The following is a 14,671-nucleotide window of genomic DNA, read 5'->3' as shown; positions in this document are numbered from 1 at the left end:
GAGTGTGTGATGGGACAGTGTTGAGGGAGCTTCACTCTGTGTCTGATGCTGGGAGTGTGTAATGGGACAGTGTAGATGGAGCTTCACTCTGTGTCTGACCCATTCTATCCTTGCCCTGGGTGAAGTTTTGATTTGAGAGACGAGGGCTGTCACTGCTTATCTGCTGAGCATCAAAGTAATATGGCGTGCGTGTTTTTTGAGTGAAGGACAATCCTTTAGGCTGAGCCTGATTCAGCTCTTGTGTTGCCCAGGCCCTGGTCCCTGTCACTGTGGATCTTGAAGTTCCATTTGACCTGCATCGGTACATCATCGGGCAGAAGGGCAGCGGCATTCGCAAAATGATGGAAGAATACGAGGTATGTACAGAATGCATAAGGTTGGAAACCAGTAAACCAACCATTATTGTCACTTATATATGTACCAAAAATAGAGCGCAAAGCTTATCTGCACATTTTTCATACAGATCAAATCACGGCAACTGCTCTGCACATAACCACAAGAAACCTCAGTGTGTTTTGGACACAGCTCAGCACATCCTTCTCTCTGTACGTTGGGTGCTTGCAGGTCTTTTTTTTTATATGAGTTCCTTTGAGTTTCTTTGTTTTGTGGCAGCCTGTTAGATGAATCTCAAGGTTGTGTAATGGATACATACGTCGATGATAGATGTACTTTGAACTATGTGACTTCAAGAGTCCATCTTATGGAGCAAGTGAGCTATATATAATAAGTCTTAAACCAGTTAAAGGTTGTCCTTGAGCCTGCTGGTATGTGCTTTTGTATCTCCTGTGATGGGAGAGTGGGTAGAGGGTCTTTGATTATGCTGACTGCTTTACTGAGATGGTGAGACCTATAGACAGAGTCCATGGAGGGGAGGTTGTTCCCTGTGATGTGCTGAGCTAGTCCTCAGCTCTCAGCAGTTTCTTGCAGTCATGTGCAGACCAGTTGTCATACCAATCCATTATCTGCCCAGACCGAATATTTTCTATGGTGCATCGATAAAAATTAGTAAGGCTCGAGGAGTCTAGCACCCAATACACTTGAAGCGCTGTATTTAGACTGGATGGAAGGAAATGTGATGGGCTGAGCAATCTATTCTCCACAAGTTCAGCCGGTCAGAGCTGTTACCACAGCAGGCTTTCCACACATGACCTCCCAGCTTCTTACTTCATCTCCCCTCTCCCACCCACCTGGCTTCACCCTATCACCTAGCTTGTTCTCTTTCTCCTCCTCCTACCTTTTTATTCTGGCATCGGTCCCTTATTGAAGGGTCTCAACCTGAACGAGTGACTGTCTATTCATTTCCATAGATCCTGCCTAACCTGCTGAGTTCCTCCAGCACTTCGTGTGTGTTGCTCTGGATTTCCAGCATCTGCAGAATCTCGTGTTTACAAAGTATAACCCGTCTATAGCAAACCTGTAGAAATTCAAGAGAATCACTTGTTGGTGCTAGTTCTAAATCCTGGAACTTGATCCCTACTGTGGGAGTGTCTCTTCCATTACACTCTAGGTGTTGTAACGTGAACAGAGTCACCAGAGAGACACTGAAGCTATTGGATATAGAAGTGTTTTTTTCAACAATGATGAGCGACAGGCGTCATATTGAGACCCTTTCAGAGGAAGAGACCTGTTTGATACGATATTACATGATATTTGATATGCTTGAAGATCTATAGTTACAATATATCCACAATGCTTCCTTTGAACTTCATACATCTTTCACAGCTCCTCGTTCGCATCCACAGCTCCAGGAAACGGCTGCATTTTAAATTTAATCATCAATCCACATTCAGGTCTAAAGATTGGTTGCTGAAGTTAATGTTTACTCTGTGCCCAAATTCCAGAATATCTCTGAACGTGCAGCAGCCATTCAGGAAGGCAGCTCACTGCCACCTTCCCAAGGGCAGTAAATGCAGGGCCAGTTATGTATGTACAAATCCCCTAAAGTGGATTTTAAACATCTGAGGGAGCATGGTTTCCAGGGGTGCCAAGATAGAAAAGGGGGATTGCTTTGCTGACAACTGGCATGGATTTGATGGGCAGAATAGCCTGCATCACACGAAGATGCTCTTTCTCACAAGGTTTGCTGTGATATTGACTTGCCCTGCACAGCAGCAGCACCAAGTGGCTGGTGGTCATACTGCAGCCATTTATATTCCAGATCTGATCCTTCTCACACTGCCCAAGACTCAGAATCAGGTTTATTATCACTGACATATGTCGTAAAACCTGTTGGTGTTTTTTTTTTGATAGCAGTACAGTGTAAAAGTAAATTGTGCAAAAAATGGAGTAATGTGTTGGTGTTCGTGGGTTCCAGTGGCAGAGGGGAAGAAGCTGTTACTGAATTGTTGAGTGTGCAGCTTCATGCTTCTGTACCTCCTCCCTGATGGTAGTAATGAGAAGAGAGTATGTCCCAGATGGGGAGGGTCCTTAAAGCCCTCTTGAGGTAGTAATGAGAAAAGGGTATGTTCCAGGTGGTGAGGGTTGAAAGGTTACAGATGTGGTTGATGGGTCAGCACAGTCTCAGTGGGTCAAAGGGCCTGTTTCTGTGTTATATCTCTCTATAACTTTAAGTTGAACATCAGGTTGGACTGCAGGCCACTTGGTGGTGCTGTCAGGACAAGGCAGTATAATAGCACCAGGGTCTTGTTTGGACTGGAGAAACTTTAGTGATGGGGATTGATTGGACATGCTGGGCTTGTTTACCCTGGAGCAAAGGAGGCTAAGGGGTGACCTGAAGGGTATAAGATTAGGAGAGGCAACGATTGGATCAATAGAAGTGTGGACTCTCTACATCTTTCACTGCCTCGTTAAAGCAGCCAGCATGATCAAAGACCCCACCTACCCTGGGCATTCTCTCTTCCCTCCCCCACTGGGCAAAAGATACACAAGCCTGAAAGCCCATGCCACCAGGCTCCACCCCACTGTTAACAGACTCTGTATGGCCTTCTTGTGCAATAAAATAGATTCTCAGCCTCACAATCTACCTGGTTATAATCTTGCACCTTATTGTTCTCCTGCACTATACTTGGTCAGTGATTTGTGCACTTTACTCTGTATTCCATTGTTGTTTTACCTTGTTCTACCTCAATCCAACGTGTAATGATTTGATCTGCATGAACAGTATGCAAGGCCAGCTTTTAACTGTATCTTGATACAAGATTATGTATTACACTGTACGGCTGTCCCCCAAAAATAACAAATTTCATGACACATGTGAGTGATGAAGAACCTGATTCTGACATGGGTTTCTGTTATGGACTGAGGGTGGGAAGGGGGCAGGGAGAGGGGAATCATGGTTGGGGAGGGGGGGAAGAGAGGGGCCGGGAAGCACTAGAGAGACATTCTGTAATAATAAACCATTTGTTTGGAATCAAATGACCTTGCCTAGTATCACCCCCATCCCCTGCCCTTGGGACTCCTCTGCCACCTGTCCCACACCCCTCGCGTGGCGCTCCACCCTCACCGTTACCAACAAGCTTGGCTCCTGCCAGATTTAGAAACTCACTCTCCTCTCCACATTTACAAATACAGTACTGCATAGTAGTCTTAGGCACCCTATGTACTATGTGCCTAAGACTTTTCCACAGCACTGTACACGTGACAATAATAAACCAATACCTATATTAAAACAAGAGGACAGGGGTTTAAGGTGGGAGGAAGGAGTTCTAAAGGGGATCTGAGGGATAAGAAAGTGGCTGACATGTGGCAGGTGCCACCTATGGGATCAGATACAATCACAATATATAAGCAGAATTTAGACACCACTTATGGGCACTTACGCACCGGAGAATGCTGTGTTGGTACTGCCCTCACTGAGGTGTTGTAACATCAACTAGACAGTAAGCCAAACTCCACTCGAAGATGACATGAGAGTCAGGATGTAGTCTCCGTGCTCCTTGGTTTTATTGCAGACTCAGTGGTGGCATGACTTGGTGAATAAGGGGTGAAACTGAAAAACAACGATGCTTCTTCCATTTACACAAGTAAATATACACAGATAAGTAAGAACGTAATTAAGTTTCCTCCAGCTAAATATTATAAGATTCTGACAAGTAAGTACTACAGTTAAATAATATGTGTAAACCATTAGCATCTGGGTTAGTGTCTAGTAAACTCAAAAATATTTAGCAAAATCTTATTGATATTTTTAGATTAACTTCTAAACATAACACCACTTACAAGCACAAAATGCTGGTAGAACACAGCAGGCCAGGCAGCATCTATAGGGAGAAGCGATGTCGACGTTTCGGGCCGAGACCCTTCGTCAGGACTAACCGAAATGTCGACAGTGCTTCTCCCTATAGATGCTGCCTGGCCTGCTGTGTTCCACCAGCATTTTGTGTGTATTGTTGTTTGAATTTCCAGCATCTGCAGATTTCCTCGTGGTTACCACTTACAAGCAAGGCTTTTGCTGGGTAAACAACAGGTAGAAACTTCTTTAACTCCCATCACAAACCTCTGGCTTTTTGCCAATCGAAATGCTTTCCTACTTCCTGGCTGCACAGGAAGTGACCTAATACAGGTCTGAAACTCAAAATAAAAGCTTAGAAACAATCAGTTGCCTCAAGGGCAGAATAAACCAAATATGCAGAATAGGATGAGCAGAGAGGGCTTGGCATGGGTGTTGTGGTGGTCCGAGAAACCTGCTTCTGTACTGTATCTGAATCAGGTTTACTGTGTCATGAAGTTTGTTGCTGTGCATCAGCAGTACCTTGCAAGGCATAAAAATGACTATAAGTTACAAAAATAAATGGTGTAGAAGCAAAATAGTGATGTAGACCGTTGAGAAATCTGATAGCCAAGGGGGTAAAGCTATTCCTAATGCACTGAGTGTGGGTCTTTAGGCCCATGAAGGTAGTGTTACTCTAAATTTACTCAATAATCTAGCAAACACCTTCTGCCCCACCTTTTGCAGGTGAATATCGCAGTACCCCCTCCAGACCAACAGTCCGATGTCATCAAGATCACGGGCTTGACGGCCAACCTGGAGCGAGCTCGGGCCGGGGTCCTGGAGCGGGTCAGAGAGCTGCAGGCGGAGCAGGAGGACCGGGTAAGTCCCCAAGCCCCCAGCTGCCGCGTAGAAGCCACCGCAACTGCTCCAGGTTAACCAGGTTTGTAGTGCGTGGGGAGAGTGCGAGATAAAACTCTGCCACATGTTGGTCATCATTCAATGTACAAGTCTCTGCCCGTCACTGCCAAATGAACATCTCCCTCTCAAAAGTCCTGAGAGGTCTCAATGGGTGGATATGAAGAGGAAGTTTCCCCTTAAAATCTAGAATTAGACATCAAACCACATTTAATATTGCTGTTTATATTGTAAATACATGCCAGTACTTATGTATTCACATTTTATTCCATATCTCTACTTTAACCTCTTGTACCAATGCACCACCACAATCGAAACAGTGTTCTTCTGGGGCCAAGGTGCAAAGCATACGCAGCACATTCAAAGTAGCAAGCTGAAAAACACAGTCATGTTAAAAAAAACCAAAATATATATGTATATATATGAGCATCCTCACCACATTCTACAGAGGTTGTATTGAGAGCATCCTGAGCAGCTGCGTCACTGTGGTTTGGAAATTACACCATCTGGGATCGCAAGACCCTGAAGTGGATAATGAGGTCAGCTGAGAAGATCATCGGGGTCTCTCTTCCCGCCATCACGGACATTTACACCACACGCTGCATCTGCAAAGCAAGCGGCATTATGAAGTACCCCATGCACCCCTCATACAAACTCTTCTCCCTCCTGCCATCTGGCAAAAGGCACCAAAGCATTTGGGCTCTCACAACCAGACTATGTAACAGTTTCTTCCCCCAAGCCATCAGACTCCTTAATACCCAGAGTCTGGACTAACACCAACTTACTGCCCTCTACTGTGCCTATTGTCTTGTTTATTATTTATTGTAATGCCTGCACTGTTTTGTGCACTTTATGCAGTCTTGGGTAGGTCTGTAGTCTAGTGTAGTTTTTGTGTTGTTTTACGTAGTTCAGTGTAGTTTTTGTATTGTTTCATGTAACACCATGGTCCTGAAAAACATTGTCTTGATTTTACTGTGTACTGCACCAGCAGTTATGGTCGAAATGACAATAAAAAGTACTTGACTTGAGCAACATGTCGGGCAAATTGATGGTATGCACACAATCCAGCATGTCATTCCATCAGTTGAACACTGGAGGGCAGCACCAACAGGGGTGGCCTGCCCCCAATCAACCACGGTCACCATGCTACCCTGTCTCCAGCATCTCCTCTCCTGGACTGCAGTAGTAGGCAAGCCTGCAGCTTGGGGCCTAGTGGACTCACTACAATCGAAGCCAGGCAACTCCCCACACTGTCTGTCGCGCCACCAAACAAGGGAAACAGGCCTGAGGCATTTTACGTTATTAATGTCCAACAGGGTCTTGTGATCATCAGAGAAACATCCAAGGGAGTCACCCACAAATAAATTTGATCCTTGGTCCTTGAAAATAAGGGGCCATCCATTTTAAAAAGCTGACGTGAATTTTCTATCTCTCGGATGGCTGCAGTCTTACTCTTCGCCTCAGAAGCGGGTGGAAGCAGAGTTTTGTGAATCTTTTTAAGGCAGTGATCAATAGATTCTTGATGGACAGAGTGGGTAAAGGGTGGCAGAGGCTGCTGCTGGATTATCCAAGATCGAACTGAATAGTTGATTCCTCTTCCTGATTTGTCAGACATCCCACCTGTCCCGGAAGTTCTGGGAGTTTCCCGCATATTGATAGCGGCTCCCTGACGCCCACAAGTTATATAAACTATCCCAGAAATCGATTTTTTTGACAGGGGAGGGAGCATCCTGATTGGTCTGTCTTCATGCTAAGTAGGCCTATCAGTTTTCTCTGTGGGTGGGCTTTACAGTCAACCTCAAAAATAATGACAGTGTTGCTCGCTGCACTGTTTGCAACAGTGACTTTTCTATTGGCCATGGTGGGTTAAAATGTAAAAGATATGCTGAGGTGAGTTTAACAGGTGTCATTCGTTCATTAGCATAGGTAACGTTATTTAAATTCCATGATAATATAATATAAATACATATTTTTAGGTCATATTTTCTGCATATACCCAACTTAGTTTACAGATTAGACAAAATCACTAAATGAAGTATTACATACACACTTGGAGGTCGGCGAGGGGCGGGGGTGCTACCTCCCTGACATGAGTTTTTGCAGGGTGGGATGTCTGCGATTTGTACATTTGTCTATGTTGAGGCACGCAGGGACCCTGCAGTGCAGGAGCTGGTATCAGGAAAAATAAATAGTGAATCACAGATGTTGAAGGACTGGTTCAAATATCAGCCTCAAATGTGTGTTATGAAGAAGAGAGGGGTGGAGGCAAAGAGGTTGTGTTCGTTCGTTATATGCTGGTGTCATATGTGACGTGGATGATTATGGTCTTTCGGTGACCATGATAGTACTTGGCAAATTTTTCTACAGAAGTGCTTTGCCATTTGCTTTCATCTGGGCAGTGTCTTTACAAAACGGGTGACCCCTGCCATTATCAGTACTCATAAGATGTTAGATAACCTGATGTTAGATAACCAGGACTTGCGATCTGCACCGGCTGCTCATACGACCATCCACCACCTGAACCCATGGCTTCACGTGACCCTTATTGGGGGTGCTAGGGACATAGCTCCATCCTGACACCCATAGAGTGGTTTGGGAGGTGCATTCCATAATGTCTGGATCTGGTAGCTCAAGGTTTTACTGCTATGTGTTCCCTTGCTGTCGGGGAAGATGTTGGGCATAGAATCAGTCATCCAGCTCAAAGGGAACTGGAGATCCCTCACATCAGATAATATGGCATTGGAGCTGGTCCTTTGGCCCACCATATTTGTGCTGTGTATGATGCCAATTTAAACTGCACAAGTGCCTGTGAATAGATTATAATCCCTCCATTCCTTGCCTGTTCAGCTATGTCTAAGTGCTTCCTGTCTCACCTATCAAACAAACTCTGCCTGAAAAGTATTCAAAGTCTCTGCCTCCAATGTCTTTTGAGGAAATGACGGAACATGTGGCATCACTCGCGGACAGCTCCCATCGCATCATTAGGTGGTGTTGGTGGTTAACATAAATGACGCATCTCACTGTCTGTTTCGATGTGTATGTGATCAATAAATGAATCTGAATCAGATTGATTGGTCATTGTAATTGTGATTAAATTGAGGTGGCGCAGCCCAAAGGGCCAGAAGAGCTGATTCCACACTGTATGCAGAAAGATAGATTAGAGATCGATCTGTTGCTGCCCTGAGATTAATTTACTTGCAGGCATTCACAGGAGAACAAAACAATACAATAGTACCAATGAAAAACTATGCATAAAGACTGACAATGTGTAAAAGAAGACAAACAATTCAATATGTTAAATAAAACTAAGAACACATGTTGTAGCATCCTTGAAAGTGAGTCCATAGGCCAGCTTAGTGTTGAGGTGAGTGAAGTTATCCATGCCTGTTCAGGAGCCTGGTGGTCATTCTAATGAAAATCAGATTAAGTTTGTTCCATAATGGAACATTTTGGGGGTCTAGTATGTTAATCCAGAGTGGGACTTGAAACCAACCCCCCCCCCCCCCCCCACCCTCTTGGTAACATTGCGATATTTCCTCTAGGCTTTACGGGGCTTTAAGCTGACCATCTCAGTCGATCCCAAGTACCACCCAAAGATCATTGGAAGGAAAGGAGCTGTCATTTCGCAGATTCGGAAAGACCATGATGTCAACATCCAGTTTCCCGACAAAGGCGATGAAAATCAGGTAACCCTGGACTGGTGGTAACACTTCCCCATCGCTACAGAGGCTTGATTGAATGAGTTTTTGCATACAGATACATCTTACCTTTGAGGAGGGTGTGTTGGTTATTCTCAGAGCAAAAGGGGATAAAAGTGCACAAAATTATGAAAGATCTATACCTTCTACCTCGCTTCTCTTATTTATGTCTCTCTCTGTCTATAATCTACCCGTCATCCATCCCATTCCCCTCCCTGGCATAACCTGACTGTCATCTTTCACCCCTCTTTAGTCCATAATCCCCGTCTCACCACTCCTCTTTCCCCCCCATACTGACCATCTCTCCTCTCCTCTCTCAGCCCTGGTGCAGGGTTTCGGCCCACAATGTTGACTATTCCTTCTCCACTCCTCCTTCCCCCCCCACCCCAACCCCCAGTGAGTTCCTCTAGCAGATTGTTTATTGTGTATTGAGCCAGATTATTGGGCTTCTACTGTACTGCAAAGTTCAAAGTAGAATTTCAAATGTAAATTTTATTACCAAAGTATATATATGTCACCACGTACAGCCCTGAGATTCATTGTCCTGTGGGCTTGGTAACTATAACAGGATCAATGTAAGATCAACCAGAGTGCAGAAGACAATGAACTGTAAATGCAAATATAAATAAATAGCAATACATAACAAGAATATAATGATGTGAGATAAAAGAGTCCTTGAAAGTGAAATCATTGGTTGTGGGAACATCTCGATGGATGGGCAGTGTAGTGCTCCTCCAACCTGAGTGTGGCCTCATCGTAGTAGTTGAGGAGGCCATGGACTGGCGGTAGTCTCCAACATAATGGCATGAACATTGATTTCTTGAACTTCTAGTAATTGCCCCCATTCACCATTCCAGTTTCCCCTTCTCAGCTCTTCTCCTTACCTGCCCAACACCTCCATGTGGTGCTCCTCACCCTTCCCTTTCTTCCATGGTCTTTTGCCCTCTCCTATCAGATTCCCCCTTCTCCAACCCTTTATCCCTTTCATCAGTCAACTTCCCAGCTCTTTACTTCACCCCTCCCTCTCTCTTGGTTCCACCTATCACCTGCCACCTTGTACTTCTTCCTCCCGTCCCCCCATCTTCTGACTTCTCTCTTCCTTTCCAGTTCTGATGAAGGGTCTCGGCCTGAAGCATCAACTAGATCCTTAGATGCTGCCTTAGCATTTTGTGTGTGTTGCATAGTCTCTGCCATTTTGATTGCACCAATATGTTAGACCCAAGAGAGATACTCAGAGCTGAGAAATGAGGATTATATACAGATGATATTTTTGGTGTTGAGCTACTTTATAAGGTACTCTTAAAAGAGAAAAGTCATAAGAGGCCACTATGTTAGCAAACAAAATTTGATACTTAGCAACACAGGGACATCACTCAGAAATCTGAGGCAAACGAGAAAAAATGTTTTAGGAACACTCCTCGGACCGTGAGGGAGGTTTGAAGAGGGAGAGAAGTGACAAGGGGTCAGTCAGGGGTCCCCGAACAAGGCCTGAACAGCAGCCTTGTGTGAGTGAAACAAGGGAGCAGAGGGTCAAAGATAAAAACAAACATTTTTAAAGATAGCCTGTTAGTGGCCAGGCAGATGGACTACCGTAAATCAGAAATGTAGGCAAAGCTCACACACAAACATAGACATTCCTTACAGAGGAATCAGAAGTGGAGAGAGTGAGCAATTTCAAGTTCCTGCATGTCAGTATCTCTGAGGATCTAATCTGAACCCAACATATCAATGTAACTATAAAGAAGGCAAGACAAAGGCTATATTTATTAGGAGTTTGAGCAGATTCAAAAACTTCTACAGATGTACCATGGAGAACATTCTGACAGGTTGCATCACCCTCTGCTGGGGAGTGGGATGGCGGTGGGTGGGACTACTGTGCAGAATCGTAAGATGCTACAGAAAGCTGTAAAATTAGTCATCTCCATCATGGGCACTAGCCTCTGTAGTCTCCAAGACATTGTCAAGGAGCGGTGCCTCAGCAAGTCAATGTCATTAGGGACCCTGTCACCCAGGACATGCCCTCTTTGATTTTTTTACCATCAGGAAGGAGGTACAGGAGCCTGAAGGCACACACTCAGTGATTCATGAACAGCTTCTACCCCTCTGCAATCCGATTCCTAAATGGACATTGAACCCATGAGCACAACCTCACTATTTTTTCTGTTTTTGCACTATTTTTAATTTAACTATTTAATATACATATATATCTACTTACTGCGGTTAATTAATTTATATCTCTATCTAGCATTGTATTGCTGCTGCAAAGTGGACAAATGTCACCACATATGCCAGTGATATTAAACTTAATTCTGATTCTGTACATTCAGTGGGTCGGTATGTACAGGGGCAGACCTCTCATCCACTCTAGTCCAGGGGGTGCCTCTGGTCGCACAGGTTTGCCTTCCTCCAGGAGAGCGCAGAGCCAGAGCAGCAACCCCTCCCTTGACCTCGGCAGGACAAAAGAGCTGGTTGTTGAGCTAAGGAAGTGGTGGAGGTGGGAAGTAGTCAGGGAGGGCACAGCCCTGTTCTCCTCAGTGGTGTTGCTGTAGAGTTGTTAGACAGCACAAGTTCCTTGGCATCACATCACCAGCAGCCTTTCCTGATGTGGTGATCAAGAAAGCACATTAGAATATTTGCTTTCTTAGGCATCTGAGAAGGTTTGGCACGTTCACAAGGATTCTGTCAAACATCTACAGTCTAGAAGTATCCTGAAGGTCTGCACCTCCACGTGGTATGGGAACTCTCTGCTCTTGACTGAACCTAAAGAGAGTGGCAAACACTGCCCAATTCATCCCAGACTTATCATTTCCTTCCACCCAGTCCAGCTTCACCATGTGCTGCTTCGAGGAGGCAAACAATATCATCAGGGATGCCTCCCACCCTAACCGTTCCCTTGCAACACACAAAAAGTGCTGGAGGAGCTCAGAAGGTCAGGCAGCATCTGAGGAAAAGAGTAAACGGGGCCTTTGGGCTGAGACTGCGAGGGAAGGGGGTGAGATGCCTGTGGGGGGTGGGGAAGGAAACTGGCTGAAAGGTGATAGATGAAGCCAGGTGGATGGGAAAGGAAAAGGGCTGGAGGAGAAAGAATCTGATAGGAGATGAGTGTGTACCATAGGAAAAAGGGAAGGAGGGGAGGCCCAAGAGGAAGTGATAGGCAGGTGAGGTCAGGGTGCGGAATAGAGGAAGGGATTTTAATCACTGGAAGAAAAAATCAATATTCATATCATCAGATTGGATGTTACCCAGACGGAATATAAGGCATTGCTCCTCCACCCTAATTCTGGCACAAGAGGAGGCTGTGGATCAGCATGTCAGGATGGGGAATGGGAATCGGAATTAAAATGGCCATTCAGGTTTTTCTTTCCTACTTTCTGGAGACGATATGGGAGCTTGAAAGCCCAGATGTCCCAAACTCAAGGACAACTTCTCAACTGCCATCAGACTCCTGAACTAGTTACCCCTTTCACGTCTCCTTCCCAGGGACACTGCCGTGTTCTTGTTCTTTGAACCCTATCTTTCCCACTTATGCTGTTGTTGTTATTTACCATTCTCTTTTGCACTACCTCAGACTCAGCTACAAGCTCTGCTATTTAGCACTGATTTCTGTATTCATTGTTGTAGTTTTATTTTTTATTGTTTTCTGTTTGTTATATTCATTATTGCTACATACATGGTTTACTCCCTGAGCTTCACAAGAAATTTCACTGACAACCATCACCATCGTCATCACGTGCTGTGTCATATGACAGGGCCGATCACGGTCTTCCATCCCTCTTTCATCTGAGAAATTCTAATAAGCTCTTCAAAACCTTTGTCTGTCCAAACCTCGATGTAACTCATGAATGTCATGCCCTGTCGACCCCAACTTCTTCTATCAAGTTTGCAAGATGTTCGAGCTTCTCTTTCCACAGTACATGTCCCAGAAATTCCAGCTGTCGTTTCCTTAATCTGAACCAGGTTTAATGTCACCGGCATATGTCGTGAAATTTGTTCTCCTTGCCGCAGCAGTACAATGCAATACGTAATAATAGAGGGAAAAATGTGCATTAGAGTGGGTATGTATGCTATATATTAAATCATTAAATTAAATAAATAGTGCAGAAATAGAAGTTAAAAAATAGTGAGGTAGTGTTTATGGGTTCAACGTCCATTCAGAAATCAAATGACAGAGGGGAAGAAGCTGTTCCTGAATCATTGAGTGTGTGTCTTCAGGCTTCTGTACCTCCCTCCTGAAGGTAGCAATGAGAATAGGGCATGACCTGGGTGATGGAAGCCACTTTTCTGAGGCATCGCTCCTTAAAGATGTCCTGGATGCTACAGGGGCTAGTGCCCATGATGGGGCTGACTGAGTTTACAACTCTCTGTAGCTTATTTTGGATCCTGTGAAGTAGATCCCTCTTCCCCACCCCCCCATAACAGCAATCGATGGAATATGACAATAAACTAATCTAATCTGTTTATGCCATCCTGACCCCATCAGCCAGGACATGCTCTCTTCTCACTGCTACCATCGAAGAGGAGGTACAGGAGCCTAAAGGCACATACTCAATAGTTCAGGACCAGTTTCTTCCCCTCCATCAGGTTTCTGAACAGACAATGGACCCACAAACACTGCCTCACTATTTTTGACTCTTTTTGCACTACTTATTTAATTTTACCCTAGATTTTTTCTGTAATTTTTAGTATGATTTATGTATTGCACAGTCCTGCTACCGCAAAACAACAGATTCCACATTTGTCAGTGATGTTAAGTCTAATTCTGACCCTGACTGGATTCCTGGACACATTGCCCATGTGTTTCCAACTGAGCTGACCCAAGTAAGTTTCCTCTCCTGGCAGGAGCTGATCACCATCACAGGCTACGAGAGAAACACCGAGTCTGCCCGGGACGCCATCATGAAGATTGTCGCCGACCTGGAGGAGATGGTCAGTGAGGACGTGAACCTTGACCACCGGGTGCATGCCCGCATCATCGGGGGCAGGGGCAAGGCCATCCGCAAAATCATGGAGGAGTTCAAGGTGAGATTCCCAGTTCACTAGGGGCGATGGCTGCCCCTCGCAAGCTGCTCTCTGTGACTCTGACCCTGAGTTTTAGGTTTAAGTGTTGAGTTTTAAACTCTGAGACTTAAACATTTTAGGTTTATGGAAAAGGAAATCTTTTCTTTAAAAGATGCAAAATACAAGGATCTACAGAGAAATATAAAGCACAAAAGATACAGAAGTCTGAAAGCATGTGCCACCAGGCTCAAGGCCAGCTTCTATCCCTCGGTAATAAGAAGCAGATGAAGGGAGGTGGTTAATTATAAAGACGAGATGCTGGAAATCCAAAGCATCACCACATAAAATGCTGAAGGAACTTAGCAGGCCAGGCAGCATCTATGGAAAAGAGTAAACAGTTGACATTTCTGGCCGAGACCCTTGTTCAGGACAGAGAGGGAAGGAGATGAGTTCCCTGAATTAAAAGGTTAGTGGGAGGGGAAAGAGGCTAGCTGCAAGGTGATAGGTGAAACCAGGTGGGTGGGAAAGGTCAAGGCTGGAAAAGAAAGGATCTGATAGGAGAGGAGAGTGGACCATAGGAGAAAGGGAAGGAGGAGGGGACCCAGGGGAAGTAATAGACAGCTGAGAAGTAAAAGGTTAGCGTGGAGAATAGAGAAAAAGGAGATTTTTGTTTTTCCAGAAAGAGAAATCAATATTCATGCTATCATGTTGGAGGTTCCCTAATGCAATAAAATGGAGTCTTTACCTCATTACAGTCTTGCACCTTATTGTCTACCTGCATTGCCCTTTCGCTGTAGTTGTTGCGCTTTATTCTGCATTGTTTACATGGGCAACAGCTTGCTCTTCATATCGTACTGCCCAGACTTGTGTATCTAGACAGCCAGGATAC

At 44.8% G+C, this 14,671-nt stretch overlaps 1 protein-coding gene across 1 annotated transcript in view; it reads left to right on the top strand.

The window, feature by feature from the left end:
- Positions 1 to 14,671, top strand: part of LOC132396939 (vigilin-like) — a 192,630-nt gene that overhangs the window by 168,424 nt on the left and 9,535 nt on the right. The window contains exons 22-25 of the mRNA XM_059975068.1: positions 252 to 356; positions 4,916 to 5,050; positions 8,629 to 8,772; positions 13,624 to 13,803. Of these exons, the coding sequence (XP_059831051.1) occupies positions 252 to 356; positions 4,916 to 5,050; positions 8,629 to 8,772; positions 13,624 to 13,803 (564 nt within the window). The remainder of the gene's footprint in view (positions 1 to 251; positions 357 to 4,915; positions 5,051 to 8,628; positions 8,773 to 13,623; positions 13,804 to 14,671) is intronic.

Source organism: Hypanus sabinus, chromosome 7, assembly GCF_030144855.1.
Source record: "Hypanus sabinus isolate sHypSab1 chromosome 7, sHypSab1.hap1, whole genome shotgun sequence".
Lineage (NCBI taxonomy): Eukaryota > Metazoa > Chordata > Chondrichthyes > Myliobatiformes > Dasyatidae > Hypanus > Hypanus sabinus.
The sequence above is the reverse complement of the archived record's forward strand: the minus strand, read 5'-3'. Positions and strand labels throughout refer to the sequence as shown.